The sequence below is a fragment of the Saccopteryx leptura genome, chromosome 4 (assembly GCF_036850995.1).
Source record: "Saccopteryx leptura isolate mSacLep1 chromosome 4, mSacLep1_pri_phased_curated, whole genome shotgun sequence".
Lineage (NCBI taxonomy): Eukaryota > Metazoa > Chordata > Mammalia > Chiroptera > Emballonuridae > Saccopteryx > Saccopteryx leptura.
The window spans coordinates 121,376,353-121,404,215 of NC_089506.1; the positions used below are offsets into that span (position 1 = coordinate 121,376,353).

Consider the following 27,863-nt stretch of genomic DNA (forward strand, 5'->3'; position numbering starts at 1 on the left):
TTAAAGATTTTGTCTGCAAGCCAGATGCAGCCATCAAAAGAGCCACATCTGGCCCACGAGCCATAGGTTCCTGACCCCTGGGATAGAGGATGCCAGAGGTCTAAAAATTTAAGTCCAACCCCTCAAGGGACCCCCCTAAGGCTCTCCATGTGATCCCAACGTGGTTTCTGTTCCAGTCATAGTCCCACAAGTTTTTCACTGTCCCTTTCAGCCAAGCCCATGTCCCCGAGTCCCCCCCTCCCCCATTTTGGCTCTAGCTTTCAGTCTCCCTGAGGCCTCAGGTCAGAAGATGTTGCCTAAAGAATATTGTTTAATACATTTGAAATATCATCCATACAAAGTTAGCGTTCCTTTTAAAAATTAGAACCATATTATAAACCAGTAAAAAACAGGCGTGACTGTGTCTTGGGTAAGCCCTGGGAATGGGTCCTCAGGGTGGCCAGCCCCCACTCTAGCCCCAGCTTGGACAGGAGTAAGGCAGAGGGTGACAGGCTGGCTGTGGTCAGAGCCAGCCCCAGGAGGCAGAGCAGCGACTGGGTCGGGAGCAGAGGAGGGCAGGGCTCACAGCCTCTGCTTGTTACAAACAAGCGAAGGTTCTTGGCTTCCTAGTCTGCATCTCCATGCTGCTTCTCTGCCCAGAGTACGGCCAAAGCTTCTCCCCAATATGTGGTTACCTTATGGGCAGATTCAGCAGGCCACTGGTGAACAGGCTCATAGGGCAGAGAAGGGAGGAGGAACAGGGAGGGGGCTGCGGTGAGGCAAGAGTGGGAACCTGGTAGGATGCCTAGCCATGTCCCCGGAAAGGGCACGCTCACAGTTAACAGTGGGAGAGGAGGCACCAGCAGAGGCTGGGGTGGGAGGTGGCAGCAGCCTGATGTCCCTGGGAAGAAAGAAACCCACCCCAGGAGGTGGTCCCGACAGCAGAGTGAGTCAGAGTGTGAGCCCTGAGCTGTAGAGAAGCAGGTACACAGAGTGCTCCCCAGCCAGGGACAGGAACACATGAGATGGTGGACCTCAGTCCTTCAAGGAACTTGCCTTTATGGCCGTCTCTGAACCAGGGACCAAGGCCTGGGCACCCTGTTGGTGGGTTTCCAGAGTGCGGGCAGAGTGCTCTGCAGGCAGGCAGGCAGCCTGTCCCGAGTATGGTCCCTGTGTCAGCGGCAGTGCTGTGGGTAGCAGCCTTGCCCGGCTCTGCTGGGCAAGTGGTCAGTGCAGCACCTGGTCCAGCTCATACTTCTCGCAGAAGCGGCTGGTGAAGGGGAAGCAAGTGAGGTACTCGATCCAGGGCCAGTGGATGGGGTAAACGTAGAGCCAGATGACCAGCGAGGCAAAGAGGCCAGCAAAGACCAGCAGCGACACAAGGATGAGGGCACGCTTGCGGTACTTGTCGCTGGTGCCAAAGGTGATATAGGGCAGGAAGGCGAAGGCCAGCAGCAAGCCACTGAGGAAGCCGAAGATGTGGGCGATGTTGTCGATCCAGGGCAGCAGGCCGCACACGAACAGGAAGAGCACAATGGCTGACAGTTTCAGAAAGGCCTTCCAGGGCCGCTCCAGCAGCTGCCAGCTCTGGAAGAGCTCCACGAAGAGGCAGGCGAGGAGGCCAAACTGGGACCCCGCCGGGCCCACCTGGGCAGAGTGGGCAGGGAGACGAGTCACTTCCAGGTACCAGGTGTGCAAGGGAGCCCTGGTCACAGCTGGGCTTGGGAACTGGATGGGATGACCTGGGTCATCCTATCTGGGAGTCCCTGCCAGTGTGGAGGCCCCAGGGCTCAGGGGACAGCTGGAGCTACAGGACAAGGCTGGGCTGTTTCCACCCACCCTTTTAGCAAAGGTGGAAACCTTCTAAGTGCTCTATTTGTGCCCAGTGCTCCTGGAGAGGGGTCAGATGCTGAACAGGGCAACAGCATTAGGGTGAACAGATTAAAAACTGCCATTCCTGCCCTGGCCAGGTGGCTCAGTGGATAAGGTTCATCTAGTGCACCGAGATCTCTGGTTTAATCCCCAGTCAAGGCATGTACGAGAAGCAATCAATGAGTACACAACTAAATGGACAACTAAGTGGAACAATGAACTGATCCCCCCTCTTCCTCTCAGGCCTACCAATGGGGAAAAATTGTCATTTTTTTTTTTTTTTTTTTTTTTTACAGGGACAGAGAGAGAGTCAGAGAGAGGGATAGATGGGGACAGACAGACAGGAACGGAGAGAGATGAGAAGCATCAATCATCAGTTTTTCATTGCGACACCTTAGTTGTTCATTGATTGCTCTTTCATATGTGCCTTGACCGTGGGCCTTCAGCAGACCGAGTAACCCCTTGCTCGAGCCAGCGACTTGGGTCCAAGCTGGTGAGCTTTGCTCAAACCAGATGAGCCGGCGCTCAAGCTGGTGACCTCAGGGTCTCGAACCTGGGTCCTCCGCATCCCAGTCTGAAGCTCTATCCACTGCGCCACCACCTGGTCAGGCAAAAATTGTCATTCTTATGGGTCAAGAACATTCACACACTGGCACTTTCCTATGGCTCAACCTATAGATATATGTGACATGGTGGTACGCAGTGGTCGTGGTCATGGTCATGAAGCAGAGAAACAGAACAGCATCTAGAAAAGTGCCATTTAAGCATGACTCAGGGATATGCTCCCTTGCACCCAGGATTAAAGGATCGACCAATAAGCCTCCAGCTTAGCAGTCCATCTGCTGTTGAGCTTGGCTTGGGAGAGGCCGTGTGTCCCTCTGGCAGACCGGGTGAGAGGGGTAGGGAGCATCAGAGCTTGCCCTCCCCACTCTCCTGCCCCGCTTGAGTCCCTACCTCTGCCCGGTAGGGGAGGAAGATGGCACTGGCGAGGTTGCCTGTGATGCCGCTGAGGATAAAGATGATGGAGATGCGGTGCCAGCCAGCCAGCTTCTCTAAGTCCCGCAGGATGGTCATTTGGAAGACCACAGACACAAAGCAGTGCACCAGGCTAGGGTGGGGGGACACAGCAGCATCAGCCTTCACGTCTGCCCACCAGCAGGCACTTCAGGAGCTATGGAATCCCAAGGATTGTGCTGGCTGTGCCTGGTGCTAAGGCCCCTCTGTTGGGAGTCCAGGTGAACAGCCACCACAAGGGCCTAGGGGGGGTGATCATTGAGGAGCCTTACCCGGCATGGAGGAACAGAGATAGCCAGAGCCTGTAGATTTGATCTGGGACTTCAGGGTTGAGAAAGGGCAGCAGCCCACACACCTCGTCCAAGCAGTGCACCTGGGGCGAGTGCATGGAGGTCAGTCTCTGGGATCCAGCTGGGCTGGAGGCCCTGATATGAAGGACAGAGCTGATACCCAGTGCAGGAGGGCACCCATGAAGCCAGCTCTAGTCGCTGCCATGCCCAGCTTCTTTTTTTCTTTTTTTTTTTTTGTATTTTTTTGAAGCTAGAAACAGGGAGAGACTGTCAGACAGACTGCCGCATGCGCCCGACCGGGATCCACCCAGCACGCCCACCAGGGGCGAGGCTCTGCCCACCAGGGGGTGATGCTCTGCCCATCCGGGGCGTCGCTCTGTCGCGACCAGAGCCACTCTAGCGCCTGGGGCAGAGGCCACAGAGCCATCCCCAGCGCATCTTTGCTCCAATGGAGCCTCGGCTGCAGGAGGGGAAGAGAGAGACAGAGAGGAAGGAAAGGGGGAGGGGTGGAGAAGCAGATGGGCGCTTCCCCTGTGTGCCCTGGCCGGGAATCAAACCCGGGACCTCTGCAAGCCAGGCCGACGCTCTATCACTGAGCCAGCTGGCCAGGGCCTGCCCAGCTTCTTATGTATGATCAGGGCCCCATCTCACCTGGGAGCAGAGTGTTGCCTCTTCATGGAAATAGCCATGCATGAATTCGCAGTATTCCCGAGTGGTGATTTCACAGCTGGAGGACAGAGGGTTTGTCAAGGCCTCTCGTACCAATGCCCACCTTGCCTGGAGCCAGTGCCTAGCCACCGCCAGCACTATCCAGTGGGAAGGTGGTACCCCTCTACAGACCTGCCCCTTTGTTCTGCTCCCACCACAAGTGGCCCCAGAGTAGAAAGGGAGAATATCAGCCTAGCGTGGGTGGAGGAGCAGAGGGGCTGGCTCACCTGCCCTTGGTGCCGATGCAGCAGGGGCGGCCCTTGATCTGGCAGTCCATGTGCAAGAAGCCTGTGCGGTTACTCCTGGGCTGCTCTGTGCAGATCTGTGGGGCACGAATGGGGGTGGAGGTGGGCCTGTGTGGCAGGAGCCTCCTCCTTGCCCTTCCCAGACTACTCTCTGCCCTGAATACTCACTGGCCACTTGGTAATGTCATCAGGCCAGATGTGGGCACCACTGGAGGCTGGCTCCTCACACGTTCTGGAAGCAAAGGTCAGAGTGGGAAAAATGAGGGGCTGTGAGTCCCCTAGCCTGCCACACCAAAATGCCAATGTCCCTTTTCGCGGCAGACATAATCTTTGACCCCATCTCAGACAGCCACCCTGGGACTGTACCTGGGATCCTGGTGGCACACAGCCCCTGACGTCCGCTTCTGGCCCAGATCGGACTTGTCTATGGGGGGTCCTGTATCATCCTGCCACTTGACAAAAGTAGCCAAAGTCTCCTGGAGGATGGAGGTGAGCAGGTCATGCTAGGACAGGGCCACACCCATCAAAGTGGTCAAGGGAGCCTCCAGGGTAAAGACTCTTCCCCTCTTTTCCAGGGCTCGGTCTCATCTCTCAGACCCTTACCCCTGGGTGACACTCTTAAGACCGGGCTTTCACTTGCTTGGGTTGGGGAGGTCAGTATCCTCCCCTGCTGGGCCACGTACAGGGTGTGTGAGGCCAAGGAAGGCAGAGGAAGCAAGAGGAAATGTGGTCACTGTCCTTGAAGTGTCCCTTCCCCAGGCCAGAGCAAATAGATGCGGTGTGGGGGCCCAGGGTGGATGGCAGCCTCTTCCCTCACCGAGCAGTCCTTCCGCTGCGTCTGGATGCAGCCCGAGTGGTCGTTCTGGACGCAGCAGCCCGAGTCCCGCTCTAGGTCTCTCTCCCGTAACACCAACTGCTCAATCTGCTGGTCCTTCCGGATGCAAGGTGAGAACTTGGCTCCCAGGTGGATCAAGTCAATCTGTGGGGGAAAGGGAGTGAGATCAGTTCTGACCTGCCTGCTCTAGTGAGTCTCCCCCGATGAAGACGGCTACTGGGCAAACTGACCCCCACCCTGCCCAGCTGGGGGAGATAGGGCCCAGAGTTTCCTGATTAAGATGCTATCTCCTGGGTCCTCACCGAGCTGGGGCCAATCCAGAAGTTCTCCTGCTGAAGGTACTTCACGCTCTCGTACACACCTTTGTTCCTGAGCACCTGGTGCAGAGGTGGAAAAGAGGGGGTCAGGGGTTTCTATCCCAGGGTTGGGCCCCCAGGAAGGGACCGAGAAGCAAAGCACTGGTTGCCTAGCACACCATCCCACCAAGGCCAGGATGTTGCTCTGGAAGGGATTCACAATACTGAAGCTGCTCGGGAAGCTGGGATCCCTCATGGTAGAGCCCCACTTCCACAGCCCAACTCACCAGCTGGGTGGTGATGTGCTGGGCAAAGCCCACAGGCGCGATGCCATACGTGCAGATCACCAGCAGTGTGATGATGATATGGACGAAAGTCAGCCAATAGGTGAAGTAGGGCCTGGGGTAGAGGCCAGGGTCAGCACCTGGACACCTAGCTCTCACCTGCTCCCTAGGCTCCACTTCTATTCCCTTCAACTCATCCTTTACCAGTGACTTCTAAAAGGCACCTCTATATGTTTCCCAGCTTGAAACCTTTGGATGGCTTCCTGTTGCACTTGGGATAGTCTAGTATCAGCCTCCTCTCACAGCAAGGCCCTGCTGCACTCACCCACCTCCTTAGTCTCCTGACTCTCCTCTTCCAGTTCCTTACAGCCACAGGGCCTTTGCACATGCTGCTTCCTTTGTAAGGAATGCTCTTCCCATTTCTCTCCAGCCAGCTAACTGCTGCCCATCATGACTGCACCCTGCGCCTCCTCCAGCTATTCACTCCCACTCTCTGTCATCCTCCTTAGGACACTCACCACATCTGTTACTACTAATTTGAGGTCTAATGTCTACTGGGTCACTATCAATGGTCCACTCTGTGAGAACTGCCCCTCACCAATTCTCTGGCTTCTCCCAATGTCTTTGTATGTGTCCTGCTCCAGAGTCCCCTCAACTAATGGTCATAGCTTCCAATGTCCCTCTGATCCACCCGGCCCTCCATGCTCCACTCTCTCAGGCTCTGTCACAGGGCCTGTGTGCTGGCACTCAATGGATGCTTGTTGACTGACTGCTGCCTGGGAACCCAAAAAGTGGGGAGGGTGGGGAAGGGGCAACGAAAGCCCAAGGAACCTCCGCAGGTGCTCACAGAGTGGAGGGGTCCCAGGACGGCACCCTGCCTGCTCACCGGTGGCTGTCGAAGCTCTCCAGCTGCCGCTGCACCATGCTGCTGATGCTGCGGCGGTAGCTGCGGTTGAGCCAGTTGCCCACCACACCCAGGCCGTAGTGCCGCCTCTGCTGGTCAAAGGCAAAGTGCTTCACTTTGGAGGCGATGCGCTTGCCTCGCTTGGCTGCAGGCACCGGGGCATGGCCATACTCTTTCCTGCTGGGAACGGAGGCTCTCAGTCTGATGCCCACCTCACATAACCCAGGAAAGACTGGTTTGGGGAGCACCTTCCTCATTATGCCACCTTCCTCCAGCAGGAGGGCCTCCCCAGAACTCACAGAGAGACCTGTACCCCGTCGGGGGAGACAGGTGAGGCTGAATGTGGTACCCCCCGGAAGCAGCTGGCAGAGAGCGGGGGAGACTCAAACACATCGTCAGGCACGGAGCTCATTTCTTCCTAGGGTGGGGAACACAAGAAGCGACAGTGAGGAGTCACTGTCCCTGATACTGGTCCCCCTGTAGCTCAATTCAAGGGCAGGACAAGGAAGGACAAGCAGGCTCTTTGAGAAGGAAGTGAAGGGCTCCTGTATGTGGGCCCTGATGGTGACTTTCCTGGCTGGCATCCTGCCCCACACCTGGGTCCTTGCTTTGTTCAACAGGATCCAGGAGATCCACAAGGTGGCACACTCCATCCCATCAATGGACCTGTGGCTCTCCCAGGGGCTCCTGGCAGGGACTGGTCACAGCCAGGTCACCTCTCTTATGTCACCTGCCCTGAGGGCCCACACTCCGTGCTTGCCTTACTAAAAAATGAGGAGTCAAATGTGTCTGCTCCGTCGACTGCGTCCTCCTCCAGAAAGCTGGGGTAAGCAAAGCTGCGTTTGACCGCTCGGCACCTGTGTCCAGTGGCATCCAGCACCGGGCGCCCCTGTGCACAAGGTGGAGGCACGGGCATCAGGCCCAGTTCAGGTGCCCCCAATACCAAAGAAATTGTCAAGCCCACCCTCCTGGGGATAATACCTTGGGAGGTGGGGCCCTGCCCAGAGCATAGAGGGCCAGGAACAAGGCACCAGCTTCTCCACAGCCCTGAATGTATCATCCCTTCCTCCATGGTTTGCTGTTGTCTTCTCCCTGGCAACACCCTGCCCTTTGGCTTGGGCAGCCGGTACTCCACCACTCATCATGCACCCTTATTCCTGAGACTTGGGCCATATCCCCCATTCCTGGCTTCTTGGCACAGCACGATAGGTCCCTGCCACCTTTTTGACCCCATCTCCTGACATTGTAACTAAAACTACATAAACCGGCCTGCTGCTCCCCAAAGGGCCACGCCTCCTTCTACCTCTAGGCCTTTGCACAGTCCATTCCCTCTGCTGAGAATGCTGTTCCCTTCCTTTCTTTCCTAGCAAACTTTTCCTTATTTTTCTGGGCTCAGTTCAAGTGTCTTCCCTGACATCAGCCCCACTCCTGGGCGAGATGAAGCAGCATCTCCTCTGGGCTGCCCCTACACTTATCATACCAAGTAGTGACATCCACCCTCACCTGGGCTAGGGGCTCTTTCAGGGTAGTGACACTGACTTATTTCACTCTGCAGCCCCTTCACCGAGCACGAATGATGGGCTCAGTATGCATGGGTGATGGGTGCTGACTAACGTTCTACTTCCCACGTTCCCAGCCTCTGTATCAGTGCAAAACCAGTTTCCCAAACTAGAGAGCCAGCATGAGCTCAGGAGGGAACTGGGGCTAGGACATGAGCCTGGCTGCTGGACTGTGGGCCCCCTTTCTGCCCAGGGATCCCAGGCATCCATTGCCTACGCATAGAGGGAGGTGCCTGGGTGAGCCTTGAGGGCTGCTTTGAGGAGAGGGGGGAAGCACCTCACCTTGAGGAGGGCAGAGGCAGCTTGAAAGCTCATGTGTGCCACAGACATCCTCTTCCGGCGAGGCAGGTGGGAATAGCCAGAGCGGATACTGGTAAAGGAGGTGAGGGACAGGACCCCTGGGGTCAGTGGTGGGTGTGGGGCATGGGGCCGGTCCACCTCGTCGGGGTTGCGGAATGCCCGGCCTCTGGCCAACGGGTCCACAATCTGGAAGGGAGGGAGGTGGTGAGCAGAACTGAAGGGCCCCTGGGCGCAGTCATCTGCCACCCTTTGGCCCCCAGTGGAGCTCACCTTGGGCATCTTGCAGGGCTTTGGAGAATCGATGCCCTGGAAGGAAGGCACATCCTGGCTGGGGAGTTCCAGGTCACGCTGGCACGAGGCTTTGAGGCGACCGTAGCGCACGCTGCAGTGGTGCAGGCTCCGGCGCTGCCACTGCTGCCGCTCCAGCTCCCAGTCGCCGCTGACCCCAAACCACTGTGCGGTGCCCCTGCGAACAGAGAAGGGTGTGTGTGTGTGTACACATGCAGCTACGAGGAGTGTGACAGGGCACACGCATGTGCAGGGGGATGACTTGAGGTGACTGTGCATGTGTACGGGGGGGGGGGGGGGTGACAGGGCATGTTGTGCACAGAGGAGGTGATTTAAGAGTTGACGGTGCGTGTGTGCATGCAGGGGGTGATGAGAGGTGACAGGGCACATGCATGGGCAGGAGGATGGCAAGAAATGACTGTGCACATGTGCAGGGGAGGTGATGTGAGAGTTGGTGCATGTAAACACGCAGGAGGTGATGAGAAGTGACTGGGCACATGTGTGTGCAGTAACAGGGGCATTTCAGCTTCCCTGGTTCAGTACTAGACAGCCAGATGTGCAGAGGCAGAATAAAGTCTAGAGACCAAGGAGCTGGGCTGAGATGGTCTCTGGGAGCCAATCTGAGCAGTAGGGGCCCGCCCCAGTTCCTTGAACCCCCTCAGAATCCACCTGTGACTTATGCAAAGGACATATCCCCCTGGGCCTCAGCTTCCACAACTGTAACTTGGTGTTAGAATCCCAGGTTCACCCCTGCAGAGAGAGGCTGCTCATTAATGCCTGCCCACACCCTCTGGAATGTGGACACAAGACAGGCCCTGTGTGAACCTACAGGGCCGCTGGGGGGTGGCCAGGTGGAGCAGGCAGCGTGCTCACTTGCGGATGCTCTGAGACAGGGAGGCCTGGCGGCGGAAGCCAGGGCGCTTCTCTGAGCCTTCCTGCCATCGTGCTCGTGGCTCCTGGAGGCTGACACTCTTCAAGTAGGCTGGATTCCTGGGTCTCTGTGGGTGGGTGGGGGGGAGCACAGAGGGTAGGCGTGCGCACACACAGTGACTTCATGGGCTATGCCTTCTTTGTCACCCACCATGAAAACCTTACGAGAAAAAACCCTCAAAACCAGTTTGTACCCTCGAGCTGTTTTCATTCTCAATATAAAAATCACCATTTTCAGCCCTGGCCAGTTGTCTCAGTGGTAGATTGTCAGCCCGGTATGTAGATGTCATGGGTTCGATTCCCGACCAGGGCACACAGGAGAAGCTCCCATCTGCTTCTCCACCCTCCCCCTCTAGCTGCTCTCGCTCTCTCTCTCTTTCTCATCTCCTCCCCTCCTGCAGTCAAGGCTCATTTAGAGCGAGTTGGACCTGGGCACTGAGGATGGTTCCATGGCCTCTGCCTCAGGCACTAAAAAAATGGCTCTGGTTGCAACAGAGCAAGGGCCCCAGATGCAGAGCATTGCCCCCTAGTAGGTTTGCCGGGTGAATCCCAGTCAAGGCACATGCAGGAGTCTCTCTCTGCCTCTCCTCTCACTAAAATAATCAATCACTCAATCAACAATCAATCACCATTTTCCAAAAAACTTGAGCATGCATTTCCCTGACTCGTTATTCAGTGCTCCCTTGTCACACCATGATGTCCTGGTCTGTTTCTGTATGTTTGAAAGAGCCCTTGGGGTGAGTGGGCGGCACCAACACAGGTCCCCTTTATGTCCAGGGCTGTGTGGGAGCCCACGCTGTTTCGAGCCAGTTTTCAATGAGCTTTTTATGGACCAATGGTCCAGCCTGCTGGAAACGTTGATTCATTCCCCCTTTCTCAGAGGGACCGGGCGCCATGTGGTCAGGATGCTGATGCCGAAGACACACATGCCCCGGTCACCCCAGTCCAAGACAGCCCACACCCCTCAGAAAGGCCAGGGGGAGGAGGTGGAAACAGCCAAGTCCCAAGTGGGACCGACAAGGCCATTCTCAGGGACAGCATTTCCTAGTTTTCCTGGACCACTGTGAGATGGAGCTCCTGAGTTCAGGGTCTACTTCCTGTGATGTCTGGGACCAGGAAAAAGGGGTACAGGTCTAAGCCAGGGGCTACACAGGCACCAGTGCTCATGAAGAAGGATTTGAAAGTTTCTTCCAGGAAGTGAAACTGCCCAAAAGGTATGTGGGCACATTAATCACCTGTGGCAGCATGCTGGTCTGTTCATCAGGGGCCGGGGTCTCAGGTGGCGGGATGGTGATGGATAGGTTGGGTGGCTTCCGGCTCTGCAGGCGGCTGCTGGACACAGAAGAGATGCTCTCGCCATTCTTGTCTGCAGAGGCCATGGTGGGCAGTGGGGGCAGGAAGGCTGGAAAGGAGAAGGGGAGTGGGTATACAGGTGTGATGAGAACCGGAGGGGTCAGAGGGACCAAGGTCGTAGGGCAGGCAGCCCAGACTGAGAACAACCAGCCAAAAGTTGGTTGTAATTTAACTCTGGACACTAAACCACGTGGCAGAGACTGAATGGGAAGTCCCCATCTCTTCATCTTAGTCCATTTCTGGTCTCTGCTCAGGCATGGACCACATGCAGAAAGGAAAAGAAGGACAAAGGATGGGGAGCTGCCAAGATCTTGGCCACCAGCTGTGGTTGTCTTGGCCATCAGGTGGCCGAGCCCAGCCTTTACCCTGGGATAGGGCTTGGGGGAGGACAAATGGCTGGGGAGCAATCTGGTATACCTGGCCACAAACACCGGCCCCACACTATACTGTGCTCAGGGAAGGTGCTTCTTGGTTCTCAAAGGAGGTATCCCTGGCCTGACCAGGCAGTGGCACAATGGATAGAGCATCGGACTGGGACAGTGAGGACCCAGGTTCAAAACCCCGAGGTCACGGGCTTGAGTGTGGGCTCATCTGGCTTGAGCACAGACTCACCAGTTTGAGCACAGGGTCACTGGCTTGAGCAAGGGATCATAGACACAACCCCATGGTCACTGGCTTGAGCCCAAAGGTCGCTGGCTGGAACAACGGGTCACTCGGTCTGCTGTAGCCCCCCCCCCCCCCAATGAGCAACTAAGGTGCCACAATGGATTGGGAGGGAGGAAGGGGTAGCTCAGCCTAATTCTCAGACTAGAAAGCCATCTGTCCCTGTCCCCCATGGCTGCTCAGCTCCTTTTTCAAAGGTAACTGAAACTGCCACCTGTCTGGTACTCTTTTTCTTTCCATGGAGGAAAAATATTGTTAGTTTTTTTTTTAAAGAACTTTTTTATTTTTTGTATTTTTCTGAAGTTGGAAACGGGGAGGCAGTCAGACAGACTCCCACATGTGCCCGACCAGGATCCACCTGGCATGCCCACCAGGAGGCGATGCTCTGCCCATCTGGGGCGTTGCTCTTGCAACCAGAGCCATTCTAGCGCCTGAGGCAGAGGCCATGGAGCCATCCCCAGTGCCCGGGCCAACTTTGCTCTAATGGAGCCTTGGCTGTGGGAGGGGAAGAGAGAGACAGAGAGGAAGGAGAAGCAGATGGGTGCTTCTCCTGTGTGCCCTGGCCGGGAATTGAACCCAGGACTCCTGCACACCAGGCTGATCTCTACCACTGAACCAACCGGCCAGGGCCTAGATATATATATTTTTTAATGTTACTCAGTGTTTTTAGAGAAACAAGAGAGAGAGAGAGAGAGAGAGAGAGAGAGAGAAGGGGGAGGAGCAGAAAACATCAACTCCCTTATGTGCCTTGACCAGGCAAGTCCAGGGTTTTGAACTGGTGTCCTCAGCGTTCCCAGGTGAATGCTTTATCCACTGCACCACCACTGGTCAGGCCAGCAGAAGTCATCTTTTTTTTTTTTAATTTATTCATTTTAGAGAGGAGAGAGAGTGAGAATGAGTGAGAAAGAAAGGGGGGAGGAGCAGGAAGCATCAACTCCCATATGTGACTTGACCAGACAAGTGAAAGGTTTTGAACCGACAACCTCAGCGTTCCAGGTCGACACTTTATCCACTGCACCACCACAGGTCAGGCCAGAAGTCATCTTTAAAAGTACAAATCGACCTGACCAGGCGGTGGCACAGTAGATAAGAGCGTCGGCTTGGGATGCGGAGTACCCAGGTTTGAGACCCTGAGGTTGCTGGTTTGAGCACAGGGTCACTGGCTTGAGTGTGGGGTCATAGACATGGCCCCATGGTCACTGGCCTGAAGCCCAAGGTCGCTGGCTTGAGTAAGGCATCACTGGCTCGACTAGAGCCCCCAGTCAAGGCACATATGAGAAAGCAGTTGATGAACAACTAAGATGCCACAACTATGAGTTGATGCTTCTTATCTCTCTCCCTTCCTGTCTGTCCCTGTCTGTCCACCCCAACCTCTCTCTTTTACTAAAAGACAAAACGAAACAAACAAACAAAAAAGAGCACAAATCACACCATGTCACTCCCTGCTCAACATTGTCCTAGGATTTCCTGTTCTCACATAAAAGTCCAGACTTGTCACTGGGAATTCTGGGCCCTGCATGGTTTTGTTGCTTCCATGCCCACTCTTGTCTGCCTGGCTGCTGTGGACCCCTGTTGAAAAGCACAGACTGAAGGCCCTGGCCAGTTGGCTCAGTGGCAGAGCATCGACCTGGTGTGCAGGAGTCCCAGATTCGATTCCCGGCCAGGGCACACAGGAGAAGTGCCCATCTGCTTCTCCACCCCTCCCCTCTCCTTCCTCTCTGTCTCTCTCTTCCCCTCCCGCAGCCAAGGCTCCATTGGAGCAAAGTTGGCCCAGGCACTGAGGATGGCTCTGTGGCCTCTGCCTCAGGTGCTAGAATGGCTCTGGTCGCAACAGAGTGACGCCCCAGAGGGGCAGAGCATCGCCCCCTGGTGGGCATGCTGGGTGGATCCGGGTCGGGCGCATGCCGGAGTCTGTCTGACTGCCTCCCCGTTTCCAACTTCAGAAAAAAAAAAAAAAAAAAAAGCACAGACTGAAGCCTGGCAGCCTGGGCCTGACCTGCACACGAGCCACCCACATGTTCACCTATGACAGGGGAATAACGCCCTCCTTCCTGAGCATCAGATGAGTGACCATGCCACACACTCGGGCAGTATGTCCACACAGAACTTGTTCAGGATTATCAAGGCCATGTGTTTATAATAGCCAAAGGGGGGAAATGACAGAAATGGCCACTGACAGTCAAATGGACACCCCGGATGCACTGCAGTCACACACGAGATAGGTGCTCAGGCACTGACAGAAGAGAAGCCTCAACACATGCTGCAACATGGATGGACCTGGAGGACGTTGTCCTCGGCGAGAGAAGCCACACACAGAGAACACACACATGCTGCAGGAGTCCATTCACATGAAAGTCCAAATAGGAAATTCTAGAGACAGAAGGATGAGTCCTGCTCAGGGCTGGGAGGCGGGGGGAGGTGACAGCTAAAGGGCGTGGGTGATATTTTGAGGTGATGAAATGTTCTGAAGGCCCTGGCCAGATAGCTCAGTTGGTTAGAGCACTATCCCAATATGCAGAGGTTGTGGGCTCGATCCCTGCTCAGGACATATAAAGAACAGAGCAATGTTTCTGTCTCTCCCTTTCTCCTTTCCCGTCTCTAAAATTAATAAATTCAATTGCTTTAATGTTCTGAAGTTAATGTGATGATGGTTATACATACCTGAATATACTAAAAACCTCTGAGTTGCACACTTTAAAGCAATGGTTCTCAAAGTGTGCACCCTAGAAGATTTCCAGGTGTGCCCTATGGTATTCGAGAAATATGTGCCTGCTGGGGACCAAAAAACCAACAGGGTTTTTGGAGTTTAGATTTTTGGAGGACAGAGGTGTGGGGAATTGGCTGTAAGCTGACAGTCTGCCCAACCCCCCACCTCACTTGCCTGATTAGGTTGCAAAAGGCTGTTAAACTGTGGTGCTGGATTGTTTACACTACCCCCCATGTTCCCCAAAAGACTGGAGGCAAGTTTCTTCTATCCTTTGTTTGGTGTAAAGTTAAGATGATATGTATGGTGGGGTTTTCTGCACTTAACATAAGAGTAAAAAGAGAGGAATTCTTTAATGTATTGACGAGGAAATGAGAGTTTGCCTTTCAAATATATGCCCCAACATTGAAGAAATCGCTAGGACACATCGGGCTGTTTCTCATAAACAAAAGAATGAAAAAACACATTCACACCGGGACCTGCAGAATTTACTAAATCTTACTAAAAATGTATCTATATATATAAAAAGATAACTTTTTTGTCATTTTTAAAATTTTTAACCTCTCTTTTTTATGAATTCTAGAAAGCAGAACTCAAAAAATGTAACATAAAAATGTTTTTTAATGTCAGAATAAATTTAATTTTGTTGTATTTATTTCGTTTAATTACCATAAAAGCACGTCTGGACTTTATATTTTTTTCTTTAATATTTTACTTAATTATTATAACATATTTCTCAGAAATTTGTATATAGTGCACCTACAATTATTTGTAGGATTTTAAATGTGCCCCGACTTCAAAAAGTTTGAGAACTACTACTTTAATGGAATGAATTTTTTTGTGAATTATATCTCTTGAGTTTTTTTTTTTTGTTTTTTTTTTTACAGAGGCAGAGATAGACAGGGACAGACAGACAGGAACGGAGAGAGATGAGAAGCATCAATCATCAGTTTCTCGTTGAGCGTTGCGACTTCTTAGTTGTTCATTGATTGCTTTCTCACATGTGCCTTGACCGCGGGCCTTCAGCAGACCGAGTAACCCCCTGCTGGAGCCAGAGGCCTAGGGTCTAAGCTGGTGAGCTCTTTGCTCAAGCTGGCGACCTCGGGGTCTTGAACCTGGGTCCTTCCACATCCCAGTCCGACGCTCTATCCACTGCGCCACCACCTGGTCAGGCATGAATTATATCTCAATAAAGCTGTTTATAAAATGTCTCAAGGCCCTGGCCAGTTGGCTCAGTGGTAAAGCGTAAGCCCAGTGTGTGTAAGTCCTGGGTTCAATTCCTAGCCAAGGCACACAGGAGAAGCATACATCTGCTTCTCCACCCATCCCCCTCTACTTTCTCTCTGTCTTTCTCTTACCCTCCCACAGCCAAGGCTCCATTGGAGCAAAGTTGGCTCGGGTGCTGAGGATGGCTCCATGGCCTCTGCCTAAGGTGCTAGAATGGCTCCAGTTGCAATGGAGCAATGGTCCAGATGGGCAGAGCATCACCCCCTGGTGGGCATGCCAGCTGGATCCCGGTTGGGCCCACGTGGGAGTCTGTCTCTGCCTACCTGCTTCTCACTTCAGAAAAATACCAAAAAAAAAAAAAAAATTAAAATGTCTCAAGTAGGTGCTCCATAAATGTTGGGCCTCTGCTTTTGCTGGTCCCTCCATCACCAGATCAGAACCTCACAGAACATCACAGAATAGAGTAGGTATCTCTTTCTCATCATTCCAGTCCCAGTCTGAGCAGCACCTCCTCTAAGGAGCCCTCCCTAACTGCCTAAAGTAGCTGCCTTGTATTCACTACTGCATCTCCACCGCCAGAAGAGTGCTGGCCCACAGATGGCAACACTATTTATTTGTTGAAAAACAAACAATGACCTGACCAGTCATCGGTGGAGCAGTGGATAGAGAGTCAGACTGGGACGTGGAGGACCCAGATTCGAAAACCCAAGATCACCAGCTTGAGTAAGGGGTCACTGGCTTGAGTAAGGGGTCACTTAGTCTGCTGCAGCCCCCTCTACCCCCCTGTCAAGGCACATATGAGAAAGCAATCAATGAACAACTAAGATGCCAGAACGAAGAATTGATGCTTCTGATCTCTCTCCCTTCCTGTCTGTCTGTCCCCTGTCCCTCTGTCTCAAAACAAACAAACAACCAAACAAATGGGTCCACCCTCCCAGCTACTCAGCTTCCTACCTTCAGAGTTTGGGCTCAGCTTACAGCTTCCTGGGTCTGTTACCGAGGTCTTTAGAGCATGTTCTAATCCTTTCTTCACTCTGTACAGATGCTCTGGGGACAAGCTTCAGCTGTGCAGAGAGGTAGACACATGCAGAGACAGATGGACAGGTAGCTCCAGGTCAAGGAGGGCAGTGACCTTGTGCTCACAGCCTGCAAGCCTTTAAGAAAGGATGGGCGGGCTCAAGAGGGCATGTCAGAACCATGCATCCTGACACCTTCCAGACCTCAGTCTCTGCAGCTATAAAGTGGAGGGTCATTCCTCCAACCTCGAGGAGGGATTCAAGGACGCATGTCCTCTTCCCCACCCTCCTCCAAGTAAGCGTCTCTGTGGTTGGCAGCGCAGCGAGCGGGGCTCTAGCCTCAGGGTGTTTACCCAAAACTCCACTCTCAGCTGGGAACCCAAAACCAAGATGGTATTTTTTTTTTGTTTCAGTATAACTTTACTAGAAACATTTAACTTAAAAGAAGTCCTGCCATACCCTGCAGTCACAGCAGGGCACAGAGCAGGCCCTTGAATAGAACCTCCAAGGGCTGCAGGGGGCAGGGCAGGGTCCAGTCTGTAGGTGTCCCAGGCCTTGCCCGCCCTTCCCATGCATTATCCCACTTTATTCTCAACACCCAGGGGCAAAAGTCATCATTGCTTCCATTTTGTGGGAGGGGAATGAAGGCTCAGAGGAGCCAAGTAACACTCAAGCTCACACAGCCAGAAAGGGGCGCAGAGCCACTGGGACTCAAGTCACTCCGGCTCCAGGGCATGAGGTCTCCTTGGGAAACTGGTGCCCCACACACTACCTAAAGCTGGGGCACACTCAGGGCTGGAAGGGCCCCTGTCAGGGGACCAAGGGGAGAGTCCAGCCCACAGGGAAACCTAATCAGCATCTGAACCTTTTGCAAAATGTTCTTCAGGGGCCTGGGCACCTAGAAGTGCTGAGGAACTGCCATGGGGTAAACCAGAGGCTGGGGGGGGGGCGGCAGATCTAGCTGCCTGAGCACACAGGGCAACACCCCTTTTGTTTTACATGATAGCCTTTGTTGCCTAGTCCTCCAACTACAGATAAGGGAACTCTGGGTATGGAGGGGCCCCTGCAGAGGCATCCAGGCAGAACTGGGGGCTCAGGACACATCCTGCTTCTTTAAGGCATGACCAATGCTCAGGCATCCTTCCTTCCATACGCCAAGTGCTTGGAGCCCTGGCCCCATGCCTCAAGGCAGCCTGTCTCATCAGAATCTTGGGAGCCACATGATGATGCCACTCTGAGCCCACTCCCGGGACACATCCAAGAAAACTACATGGAAAGTTCCCGGCTTGGCCTCATTTGGGACCAGGGAGCAGAGAGAGGACATTAGGTAAGCACTGTCCTAGAAAACTGGCACCAAGAAGGGAGGCAGGCAGGCAGGAGAGGATGACTGGGGTGAGTGTGGGCTGCCAGGCCAGAGCTCTAAAAAGGTCAAGAAAACAGGCAGGATCCTTCTGGAACCCAGAGGTGACCCCCCCCCCCCACCGTGGGAGTCAGCACCCTAGGCTTTTCAAAACCTGCCCCCATACCCCACCAGACACCCCACACACCCCACCTCCTCTTATCTGAGGCCTTGCACCTGGCATGCCAGACTCCACCTCGGCTGTCTGGTCAACATCTACCAGTTGCTTTAAAGAAATTAAAATGTCACTTCCTCCAGGAAGCCTGCCCTGTCACCATTAGACAGAATCAACCACTTTCTCACCTGCATGTAAGTATGTCCCCATAGCCCTGAGCAGCACTGGGTCTGACAGCCCCATCAATAGCTAACTAGATGGAAGGCAGGTAGGAGGGTGGGCACATGCTGCAGATGGTCAGTGCACATCCACCCTGGACAGAAACTGTCACCTTCCCCATCTTGTAGCCAGCCCAGGAAGCAGCCTCCTCTGGAAGGTTCTACTGAGTGCTGCCTGGGACCAGGGCTGGGGATGTAGGATATTCATACTCCCAGGGTGAGTCCCTGGTGGGCCTCTTGTTCAACCAGCACAGACCAGACTCCCCAGCCAGCCCTCCTATCCCACAGCCTACCACCCCTGCCTGGGACCCTGGCCCAGGACCCACTGAGCTACTGGCATCAGCACCAATCTGATGGGGAAAAAGACAGACAAAACCCCAGGCTGAAGGACTAGAAAGATAGGACAGACCCCAGAGCAATCCTGGGGGCTCTGAGAAGTGGCTTGGCCTTAGAGAGCAGAGGCATGGGGGGGGGCACATGGTTTGGGGAGGAGTAGAGTACCTGGGAGAGCCACCTTCCCCATCTTTGTAAAGCAGTACTGGGTCCTGGCACATAAGCACCATTCCCCCTTCGCCTCAGTTTCCTTCTCTGTTAAGTGAGGGAGTTGGATAAGATGATGACTCAGCTTTGATACCCTGGAAGCCCACACATTTGGTATAAAACCACCACTTTCCCCCAGCCCCTCTCCTCTGTGACCTCTCGCTGCTCCTGTGACCACATGCCCCAACCTGCACAGAAACAGTGGGCAGGTGCATCAGAAGCCCAGCCCCTTCCTTAGGACTCAAGGAGTGAGGGTTGGGGGTGTCAGTACAGGGGTGGTCACTCCTCCTCTGTATGCCTGCATAAATAACCTGGTCTAGGGCCTGGAGGAGCCCAGGCAGCAGAGATCAGGCAGAAAAAGGGCTCGAACTTCGGGAGTGCCCCGCCCAACACTTATCTCCTGCACCCCAGAAGTGCTTGCTCATTGCAGGAAATTGTGACATCCTGGGACTGGGCTTCCTCCTGGCCCAGCCCAGTCACATAGGCTGCTCTAAGATCCCTTGGCGTGCCACAGCAGGCCCATGAGTGGGATAAGGAGATGTCTGAGGACCTGCTCCTCCTGGCTAACGGCTAAGCCACTGCCACCTGCCTAAGCTGGATCCTGGCCTTGATGGGGCCTTCCCCAAAACTGGTCTTCAGCCTCAGCCTCAGCCCCATCCCCAGAGTAGTTAGGAGACTCCTAAGAGGGAGGAAGCTTAGGGTCCCGCATGGAGTAAAAGTGGGGCAGATCCAAGAAAAAGTGAAGAGCAACATTCAAATCATACCAAAGCACCCCATCCCACCCAGTCTGCTCCCCCACCACCCTCATGCCCAGGAACCTAAGCCAGCGAGCAGCAGACAGGACGTGGCACATGTGATAGAACCCACCTGCTGACACCACAGAAGCCAGCTTCCCATAAAGGGGGGGGCTGGGCACTGCCAGGGAAGCCCTGTCCTGACACAGAGCCAGGGTAGGCAAGGTGTCCACCAGGGAGGTCCCCGAAGGCACCACTGTGCCATCCAGGCACAATGCGGGAAGGCCCCCACCCCTATCCCTTCACCCTGTTCCCAGTTCCACCTGCACCAAGGAGTCTGGCTCCAGTCCCCTCCTCCTCTCTCTACTCTACCTGCCAGCCACCAGTACATACTAGCAGGTTCCTAAAGAGTCCTTGGTTTCGGCCCTGGCCGGTTGGCTCAGCGGTAGAGTGTCGGCCTGGCGTGCGGGGGACCCGGGTTCGATTCCCGGCCAGGGCACACAGGAGAAGCGCCCATTTGCTTCTCCACCCCCACCCCCTCCTTCCTCTCTGTCTCTCTCTTCCCCTCCCGCAGCCAGGGCTCCATTGGAGCAAAGATGGCCCGGGAGCTGGGGATGGCTCCTTGGCCTCTGCCCCAGGCACTAGAGTGGCTCTGGTCGCGGCAGAGTGACGCCCCGAGGGGCAGAGCATCGCCCCTGGTGGGCAGAGCGTCGCCCCTGGTGGGCGTGCCGGGTGGATCCTGGTCGGGCGCATGCGGGAGTCTGTCTGACTGTCTCTCCCCATTTCCAGCTTCAGAAAAATACAAAAAAAAAAAAAGACTCCTTGGTCTCGCTAAAGGTGAGTGGGGTCTCTATAATCCTCAGACTCTGAGGACTTTGAGAGCCAGCAGTAGGTAGGCCCAGGACAGAAGCAGGCAGGTGACAGGTGGGCCCAAACTGCCTATGGCCACAATTGGGGACAAAAGGGAGAGAGAGGCCAGCGGACAAGGGGTAGCAGCCCATTATTAACCACTAGGCATGATCGGAAGTTTAGGGGATCTCCTGCTGTAGTTTCAGCTGGCCCAGACTCCCAGCTGTGGGCTGGCAAATAGTCCAGAAAGCAGGCAGGCTGGGCTGCCCTGCCCAGTCCCCTGCTGACTCAAAGGATGATAGGGGGAGGGGCCGAGGAAGTGGCCTGTCTCCCCACTTCCCTGCCACAGAAACTGAAACTCGATTTTCCCTCCCACAGCCCTTCTGGGAACCAGTCATTTTTAGAAAGCTGCAAAGAGTTAGCAGGGTGCTGGCAAGAACAGAGTGTAAGCACATGGGGGCGGGGGCTGCCATGTTCTTAGAGCATTGCAGACCCCAAGGCCACTCTGTACCACCCATCAGGCCTTCTCAGTGCCACACACCCGCTGTGGGGCTGGCAGAGGTGGGAATGCCCCATCCTCTCTGGGGCTCCTTGGGTCGGGAAACCAGCTGTGCTGGGAGCACACGAGCCACATGTTCCCCACGACCTAAGGTGATGTAGCTGGTGACAACATACAGGAGCAGGCACCAGTGGAAATGAGAGTGCCTCCGGGTGTCCCTATTGGACACAGTGTTGGGCCCTACCCACATGGGGCCCTCCCAGAGGTCCCTCTGGGGCTCTCTGGACTCTAGAAGCTGCTGGTCAAAGCAAACAAAGGGAAAGCAGCTAGGCAGGGATACAGGAGCAGGATGGAGGCCGGGAACAGTGCCCTTCCACACCGCAGGCCAGCAACAGCTCCAGGGTCTGGAGGCAACTTCAGCTGGGGCATCATAGAGAAGGGAGCGCATGAGCCATGGCCTCCTTTGGGAGGGTGGCATGTTCCATCCCAGCTTTGCTGTGAAGGGGAGGGACCTAAGTGGCCCCCGGGGGTTCCAGAAAGTGATGGTCCTTTGTGGGCCAGATACCAGAGGAGAGGAGGATTTGTGGAGAGGGAGTCTGCCCCACTGGACACCATAAATTGGACTTTGCTCCAAACACTCAAAGATTTGCCTCTCTAGGGATCTTGGGGGACCAAAAGTTGGGTTTTCACTGGTCTTTGGAACTGGCAGCCGAACTCCAGACCACAGAAGCACTTTCCAAGTCAGGAGACAGTTTTAGGCTCAGCTCTAAATGCTGTGTGATCTTGGACCAGCCACCTAACATCTCTGAGCTCAGTTTGTGTATGCTTAAAAGACTAAGAAGCCTTCCAAGGGCCTAAAATCTAGGTGCTCTTGTCACTGTTAGCTCGGGCTCACACAGCTAAGGGGCAAAGTCTTGCCATAGTTTACAGAGAGGCAAGAACCTGGTCCGGTGTCACTCAGCCAGAAGTCAGGCCCTGAGTGGCGCTGGGTCCCATGCTACAACATACTCAGGAAAGGGAGCTGGGTGCCGCTCACCAGGAAGGAAGCATGCCAAGCAAATACTTTTCAGCTTGTAAATAGTCATTAAAGAGCTAATAAACCTGATTTCCCAGAATTCTGCCCTGGAGCTTGCTAGTTCCCTAGAAGCGGCTGGCCCCAGCCCCTTGGCTGCTAGGGCTTCAGGGCACTTGGACACAGGACCATCCAGGACACCCACACCAGGGGGACTTGAAAACCTACCTATTCATCACTGCTCATCTATCCTACCTTGCTTTGTTTGGGGCAGCACAGATTCTCTTGTTGAAGACTGAGGGCTGGGGGGCTGGGAACAAGGCTCAAATACTGACTTGATCACTTACCCTGGGGGAAGTCTTTGGGCATGTTATCACTCTGAGCCTCAGTTTTCTCTGCTGTGAAATGGGATGATGCCCCGCCCCCCGGAATCCAATAGAGATGACATGAGATCATGAATGCACAGCGCCTGGTACCCTGTCAATGGCCAGTAACTGCTATCCTGGCTGACCTCTGCCATCATCACTCAGTGGGTCTCTATATTTGAGCCAAGAACTCAGAGGTCAAAGATCTCTATTTGACAGGTGGGGAAACAGGTTCAGATAGGTTAAGTTGCCTGTCCAAGGTCCCATAGTTAGGAGGTGGTAGGCTGTGATCTGCCCACATTCTGCAGCCTCCTGTCACCCTTGAACCAGTGAGATAAAGTGGAAAAAGAACAGGCCGAGTGTGGTGACTCTAAGCAGTCCAGGTCTGGCCTTTGACTCATGAGCCCCCCATCCCTTCCAGCAGAACTGCCAACACCCAAGGCTTGGGCAGCACTTCTCAATTTATCAAAGGGCTCTCACATTCTCTTCTCTCTGTTCTTATCTTGTCTTCCTTGGCTGATAAGGTCAGACTTTGGTTCCGAGTCCTGCTCCAGCAGACCCCCCACCTTCTCTTCCAGCCCTTCTGGGGCCACACTAGAGGCATGACCTGCGCAGAGCCATCCAGACAGGGAAAAGGTGCTTTTTGCTGGGCAGCAGGGGCAGGATCACCTAAGGATGCTTTTAGCACAGGCTCTGGGGCCATATGTAGGAATCAAAGGAGAAAACCAAGGTTCTGGGTAGCTTGCCCTGCTCTCAGAGCCCAAGAGCAGAGCTGAGCATCACTGCCTCCATGACACTCCCCCCCACACACACACATACACTATCATGACACACATGCTCACAGGCAGCAGTTCACAGCCTGATCCTCCACTCCAAGATCGAAACACACCCTCATTTCCCTCAGCCTTCACAGCATTGCAGTACTTCCACCCAGACCAGCCACTGCTATAGAATAACAGTAGTACTGCCATTCCCCAGCACGTTCCATCCAGTACCGGTACCGGTACCATCCCATGAGGTACCGGCTCTGTCATCATGTCTGTGCCAAGGGCACATAGACACGCTACTAACAGCACTCATGATACCGTTATCATGACAGCTCCCTTGCCATGTTCCTAGTGTGGCTGGGCACTGGGCCCAAGTCTTGACACCAACCACCGCTGGAATTCTCACAGCAACCCTCCCACACAGACTACTGTGACCCGTATGTGACCTGTATGGGTACCATACAGCTGGGGAAATGAGGCACAGACTAAGTGACTGTTGGTCAAATAAGTTTTTAAATATGATATATGTTTGCTCTCTTATAGTTTGTATTGGGTGTGGGGGACAGGCTGTAAGCAGGCCAGGTTGTTATAGCCTAAGGCTTAGTTTCAAGACTAAGCTTTCCCCCACACCCTTGACTGTTGCATGATGTGGGTGGTGCCCTCTCATGAGGAATCCAATTATGCCTCAGATAAGTGACTTTGTATCAGAGACTTCCTTATTTGTATATTGGTTTAAAGGTTTTCGGTTTCTACACTATATAAGTGGGGCAGACCAGGAGCTTGCTCTCTCGGTTCCTGCTATCACCATTGCAGGGGCCTCCCTGATCCCTTGCCCTTCATGGGAAAAGCTGGTTTTCTGCTTTTCCCTTATCTTCTCTTGTGGTTTGCCTGTCTTGGTGAGACACCAATAAACAGAATGGCCCACCATCCTCCGACTCCGCCATTTCTTTACCGTCTGCCTGAATCCAATGGGAACCTGCATGTGAATGGCCACGATGGTGGCTCCTGGCCTTACAGGGACCCTCATCCTACTCACCATACTCTCCTAGACCACTGTGCCCACCAGCCTCTGGGCCTTGCATCTGACCTCCCACAGCTTCCCCACACCCTCCAGGCCTCTAGACCATCCACCTAGCTCCAAACACCGTCCTGGGGGAGGGGGGACAGTCCTTCCTGTTGGAGACTGCAAGCTGACAGGGTCCTTGTGGTTTTGGTTTTTGGAGGACAGAGATGTGGGGGTTTGGCAGTAAGCTGAGAGGCTGCCCATCCCTCCACCTCACTTGCTTGCTTAAGTTGCTAAAGGCTAAGTTCTTCCCCACACCTCCATGTAGCTGTGATGCTGGAGTGTTTCTACTTGTCCCATCCCCCATGTCCCTCCAAGAGACTGAGGCAGTTTTCTTTTTATCCTTTGTTTTGTGAAGTTAAGATGTCATGCAGGGTGGAGGGGCTTCTGCGCTTCGGAGAATTCTTGGGTTGCCTTGGAAATGGGACTTTGTATCAGAGATCTCTTTGATTTGCAAATAACTTTTGCTTTGCCCTATAAATAAAGTGGTTTGGGGATGGAGACTCACTCTTGCAAGCTATCTGCTGTGCAGAGACCTCCCTGTCCCATCGTTTTTCTGAGTTTATTTCTTCATTCTGCACCATTCTCACTCAGGACCTGGACAATTACTAGCCACACTGGTCCGTGGCACCTTCCCTCCAAGAGCTTTGAAACTGCAAATGACCTGCTTCTAAGTGGGTCCCTGGATAAATTTCACGAATGAGGAAATGGGGCCATGATGGCTCTCTAGTCCCCTGGAGAAGACAAGATGAATTTTTCTTTATGCCCACCTAACTGCCACAGAGAAGCAACAGTAACTTTATGGGCAATCTGGGGAAAGCCCTTGTTTTCCCTAAAGACAGGCCAGGCATGGCACTGCCTCCTGGCCTGTGTCCTGGGAGCTGCCTTGCCTGGCAGTCTCTGCTGTCCCCCCTACCCCCCACCAGCCAGGTCAGCCTGCACCCTGAGAGGGCCCTGATGTCCCCTCCTGTCCTTCCTCAGCCTGGCTCAGCTGGATAGGGAACTGGGAGTGAATGTGTGAGCTCACTCTGGAAATCCCTAGGGGTGGCCAGGGCAACACTAAGGCCTGCTCCAGAGAGGGTGGCACAGGGACCCACAGGGATGTGCAGGGGAGGAGAGGTGGCCAGGGGAGCACATCTCCCCGATACTGCATGGTGGGGCAGGCAGGGGCCGGGGTCACCTCACTGCAGTATTGCTCATCCTGATCCAAAAGGAAGCACCAGGTCACTCAGACATGAACATACAGACATACCCTCGATTTCTTCCTGGTGTCTAGTGTGAAGCAGAGTTTACACAAGATGACAGGAACCCTTAGAAAAAGCCATGGAGTGTCCAGACTCCTGGCCATGGTAAAAACACTACTGCTGACCCAGAGCCAGACTCCGAGCCCATGGTCTCTGCAATGTATGGGGGGGGGGTGCAAGTCATTCTACCAGGAACAGAAGTCCCATCCTGGGCAGTGAGTGTGTGTGAGACAGCAGGTAGGGCTACAGCTCAGCAATGAGCAACTCAGGTAGGAGTCACCTAGTGGTCTCTTTACAGGCAGGTGGCGCAGGATTTAAGGCTGGGCCTGAGAAAGGGCAGCCCAGGTTCAATACTGGGCTCTACCGCTTACTTCCTGAACAGCTTTGTGTAAGTCTGAGCACTGCCTGGTGCTTCAAGGGACACACTATAGAAAAGGCCACTATTGAGGTTTTTGTTTTACTAAAAAGATGGCAGTCTCACTCCAGCATTTTAAAGCTAAATGACAAAAAAATAAAATAAAATACCCTACTCAAAATGCAGAAGTCAAACCAGAAATTGCCACTTGTCCTCATCCTACCAGGGTTCAAAAGTCAGAAGTGAACATGACAAGAGGCAATGGATACTGCCAGGAAAGGGGAAGGAGGGCAGGGGGGTGGCCTGGGCACCTGTTTCACCCCAACCTGCCTTTGTGAATTCAGAGTCATCCCTGCCGGGGATTCCTCTGCTCTGTGACTCGGATATTCTCCATCTCTCACTGTTGCTCAGCTAACAACACCACAACACTCTGGTGTGACCACAATGGAACTTCCTATCGCAGGAGGGAAGCAGATTGGGGAGCCACGAGGAATAAGGAGCCTTGTTATATCCCGAGTGTGATTTCTCTGGTGTAAATACTGGAAGAGAGTTAGGTGTGAGTTTGAAAGGAAAAATTCCAGTAGGTCACATGGCATCAGGCATCTATGCCTGCATCAGCAATCCAGCTTTGGGGGCATCTATGAGAAAAGATATCCAGGGGACATCGGAGTTTTTATGTGGGAGGCTGCCCTGGGGTGAACTACTCCAGGACTGTTCCCTGACCCTGGTCTCAGCTCCTCCCCATGCCACCCAGACCTACTTCCTACAGGGCCCATGGTTTGAGCAGGAAGAGGCAGGCTTGCGGCACCAAAGGCAGCCTCTCTTGCTAGGGGAATAACTGCCCTCGCATCTCCTTACCTTTTATCTCATCTAGGTTTATTACAAATTTCTCCACAAACCCCAAGAGAAACTGAGGCAGGGAGGGGAAGTCAGTGATAAGTACAGGCATACCTCGGAGATTCTGCAGGTTTGGTTCCCAACCACAATTAAGTGAGTCATAATCTTTTTACTGATGGAGGGTCTTGCCTTGCATTTGTGAAACACACATCTGTGAAACACAATAAAGCGCATCACAATAAAACGAGGTGTGCCTGTCACTTGATGTACCAGGTGCTGCAGCAGGATTTCTCAACCTTGGCATAGCACTACTGATGTTTTGAGCTGGATGATTCTTTGTTGTAGAAGCTGTCCCATGCATTGTAGGATGTTTAGCAGCATCCCTATCCTCTACACACTCAACGTCAAATAGCAACAACACTAAGCTGTGACAATCAAAACGTTCTTAGATATTACCAAACATCCCCTGGCCCACAAAATCACCCCTGTGGTTGAGAGCCTCAAGCTTCAGTTTCCACACCACCCTCTGCCCTACCTACAGAGTGTCAGAATCATAACACAGATGCTGGGCTCATTTTACCAGCAAATGTCACACACAGGGGTCCTAAATCTAGCCACTTGGGAAACAGCAGCCAGCCCACATGTGGACTCACTCCCTCAAGCCTCACCCTCCTGAGACATCGGAACCTTTCATTTGCTCCCTTAGTCTTTCAGCCATTCAGGCAGGGGCTGCGAACCTGGCTCCCCCTCCATCCTGGAGTGGGAACATATTTCCCTCTCTACACGAACCCCAAAACAGTGGCCAACCTTTCCAAGACCCTCAATCCAGAAGTCAAAAAGCCCGTGTCCAAGTTCTGAGCTCAGGAACAGCCCTTCTGTGCGAGCCCACACTCCCACACCTGTTTCCACCTTGGCTCGGGCTGCTCATCCCAGAGAGAGGAGGGGAGGATCCGAATTCCACGCCCTTCTGGGGTAAGGCGGAACTGTGTGGTGCTGCCCTGTGGCAGTCCCCTTTTCTTCCTCCCGGGGCTTTAAACTTCTGCCCAATCAATGTGTCCCCACATTGGGGAGCCCTTGGCCCAGAGACCCCGTAGGCGTCTAGTCCCACCTGAGCCCCAGGGGCTGGAAGACTTGGTCTCACAGCCCAGTCCAACTCCAGCCCGACCTCTGGCGTCCGGCTTGGCCCACGTGGGACCCGAGAGCTCCGCAGGGCGGGCACCGTCGTCACTCACGCACCGTCGCCCCACGACGGGCTTGGGCACGACCTCGCGGACCCTTCCGGCGCCAAAGACTCTGCAATGAGGAGCACAGCCCCGCCTGTCACCCTTGCTCACCTCCCTGTGGCCCCTCGTCCCCGGATTCAGTTCCGAGCCGCGTAGCTGAGCAGCTGGGCCGTGGC

General features: G+C 54.1%; 1 protein-coding gene across 11 annotated transcripts; it reads right to left on the minus strand.

Moving 5' to 3' along the window:
* Positions 1–27,863, minus strand: RHBDF2 (rhomboid 5 homolog 2). Of its 11 annotated transcripts, none has more exons than XM_066381286.1 (20): positions 27,799–27,863; positions 26,579–26,675; positions 16,406–16,605; positions 10,740–10,906; positions 9,448–9,572; positions 8,557–8,752; positions 8,269–8,472; positions 7,188–7,316; positions 6,727–6,845; positions 6,410–6,607; positions 5,527–5,638; positions 5,246–5,320; positions 4,926–5,087; positions 4,475–4,584; positions 4,277–4,340; positions 4,091–4,185; positions 3,807–3,882; positions 3,138–3,238; positions 2,806–2,959; positions 1–1,626 (listed from the first exon to the last, which is right to left on the minus strand). In XM_066381286.1, the coding sequence occupies exons 4-20, from the start codon at positions 10,881–10,883 to the stop codon at positions 1,207–1,209; spliced, it is 2,484 nt and encodes an 827-aa protein (XP_066237383.1). In that variant the 5' UTR covers positions 10,884–10,906; positions 16,406–16,605; positions 26,579–26,675; positions 27,799–27,863; the 3' UTR covers positions 1–1,206. The 11 variants fall into 11 exon arrangements, with proteins under 11 accessions (XP_066237383.1, XP_066237384.1, XP_066237388.1 ...); XM_066381287.1 differs by lacking the exon at positions 27,799–27,863 and adding an exon at positions 27,573–27,792; XM_066381291.1 differs by lacking the exon at positions 16,406–16,605.

Excerpts from the sequence above, each read along its gene's own strand:
- RHBDF2 (XM_066381291.1), bottom strand. The coding sequence starts at position 10,883 with ATGGCCTCTGCAGACAAGAATGGCGAGAGCATCTCTTCTGTGTCCAGC. Across the intron at positions 6,608-6,726 it reads GACGGGGTACAGGTCTCTCT|CAGGAAAGAGTATGGCCATG; the intron begins GTGAGTTCTGGG and ends CTCCGTTCCCAG. Across the intron at positions 1,627-2,805 it reads TCCTCCCCTACCGGGCAGAG|GTGGGCCCGGCGGGGTCCCA; the intron begins GTAGGGACTCAA and ends CACTCTGCCCAG.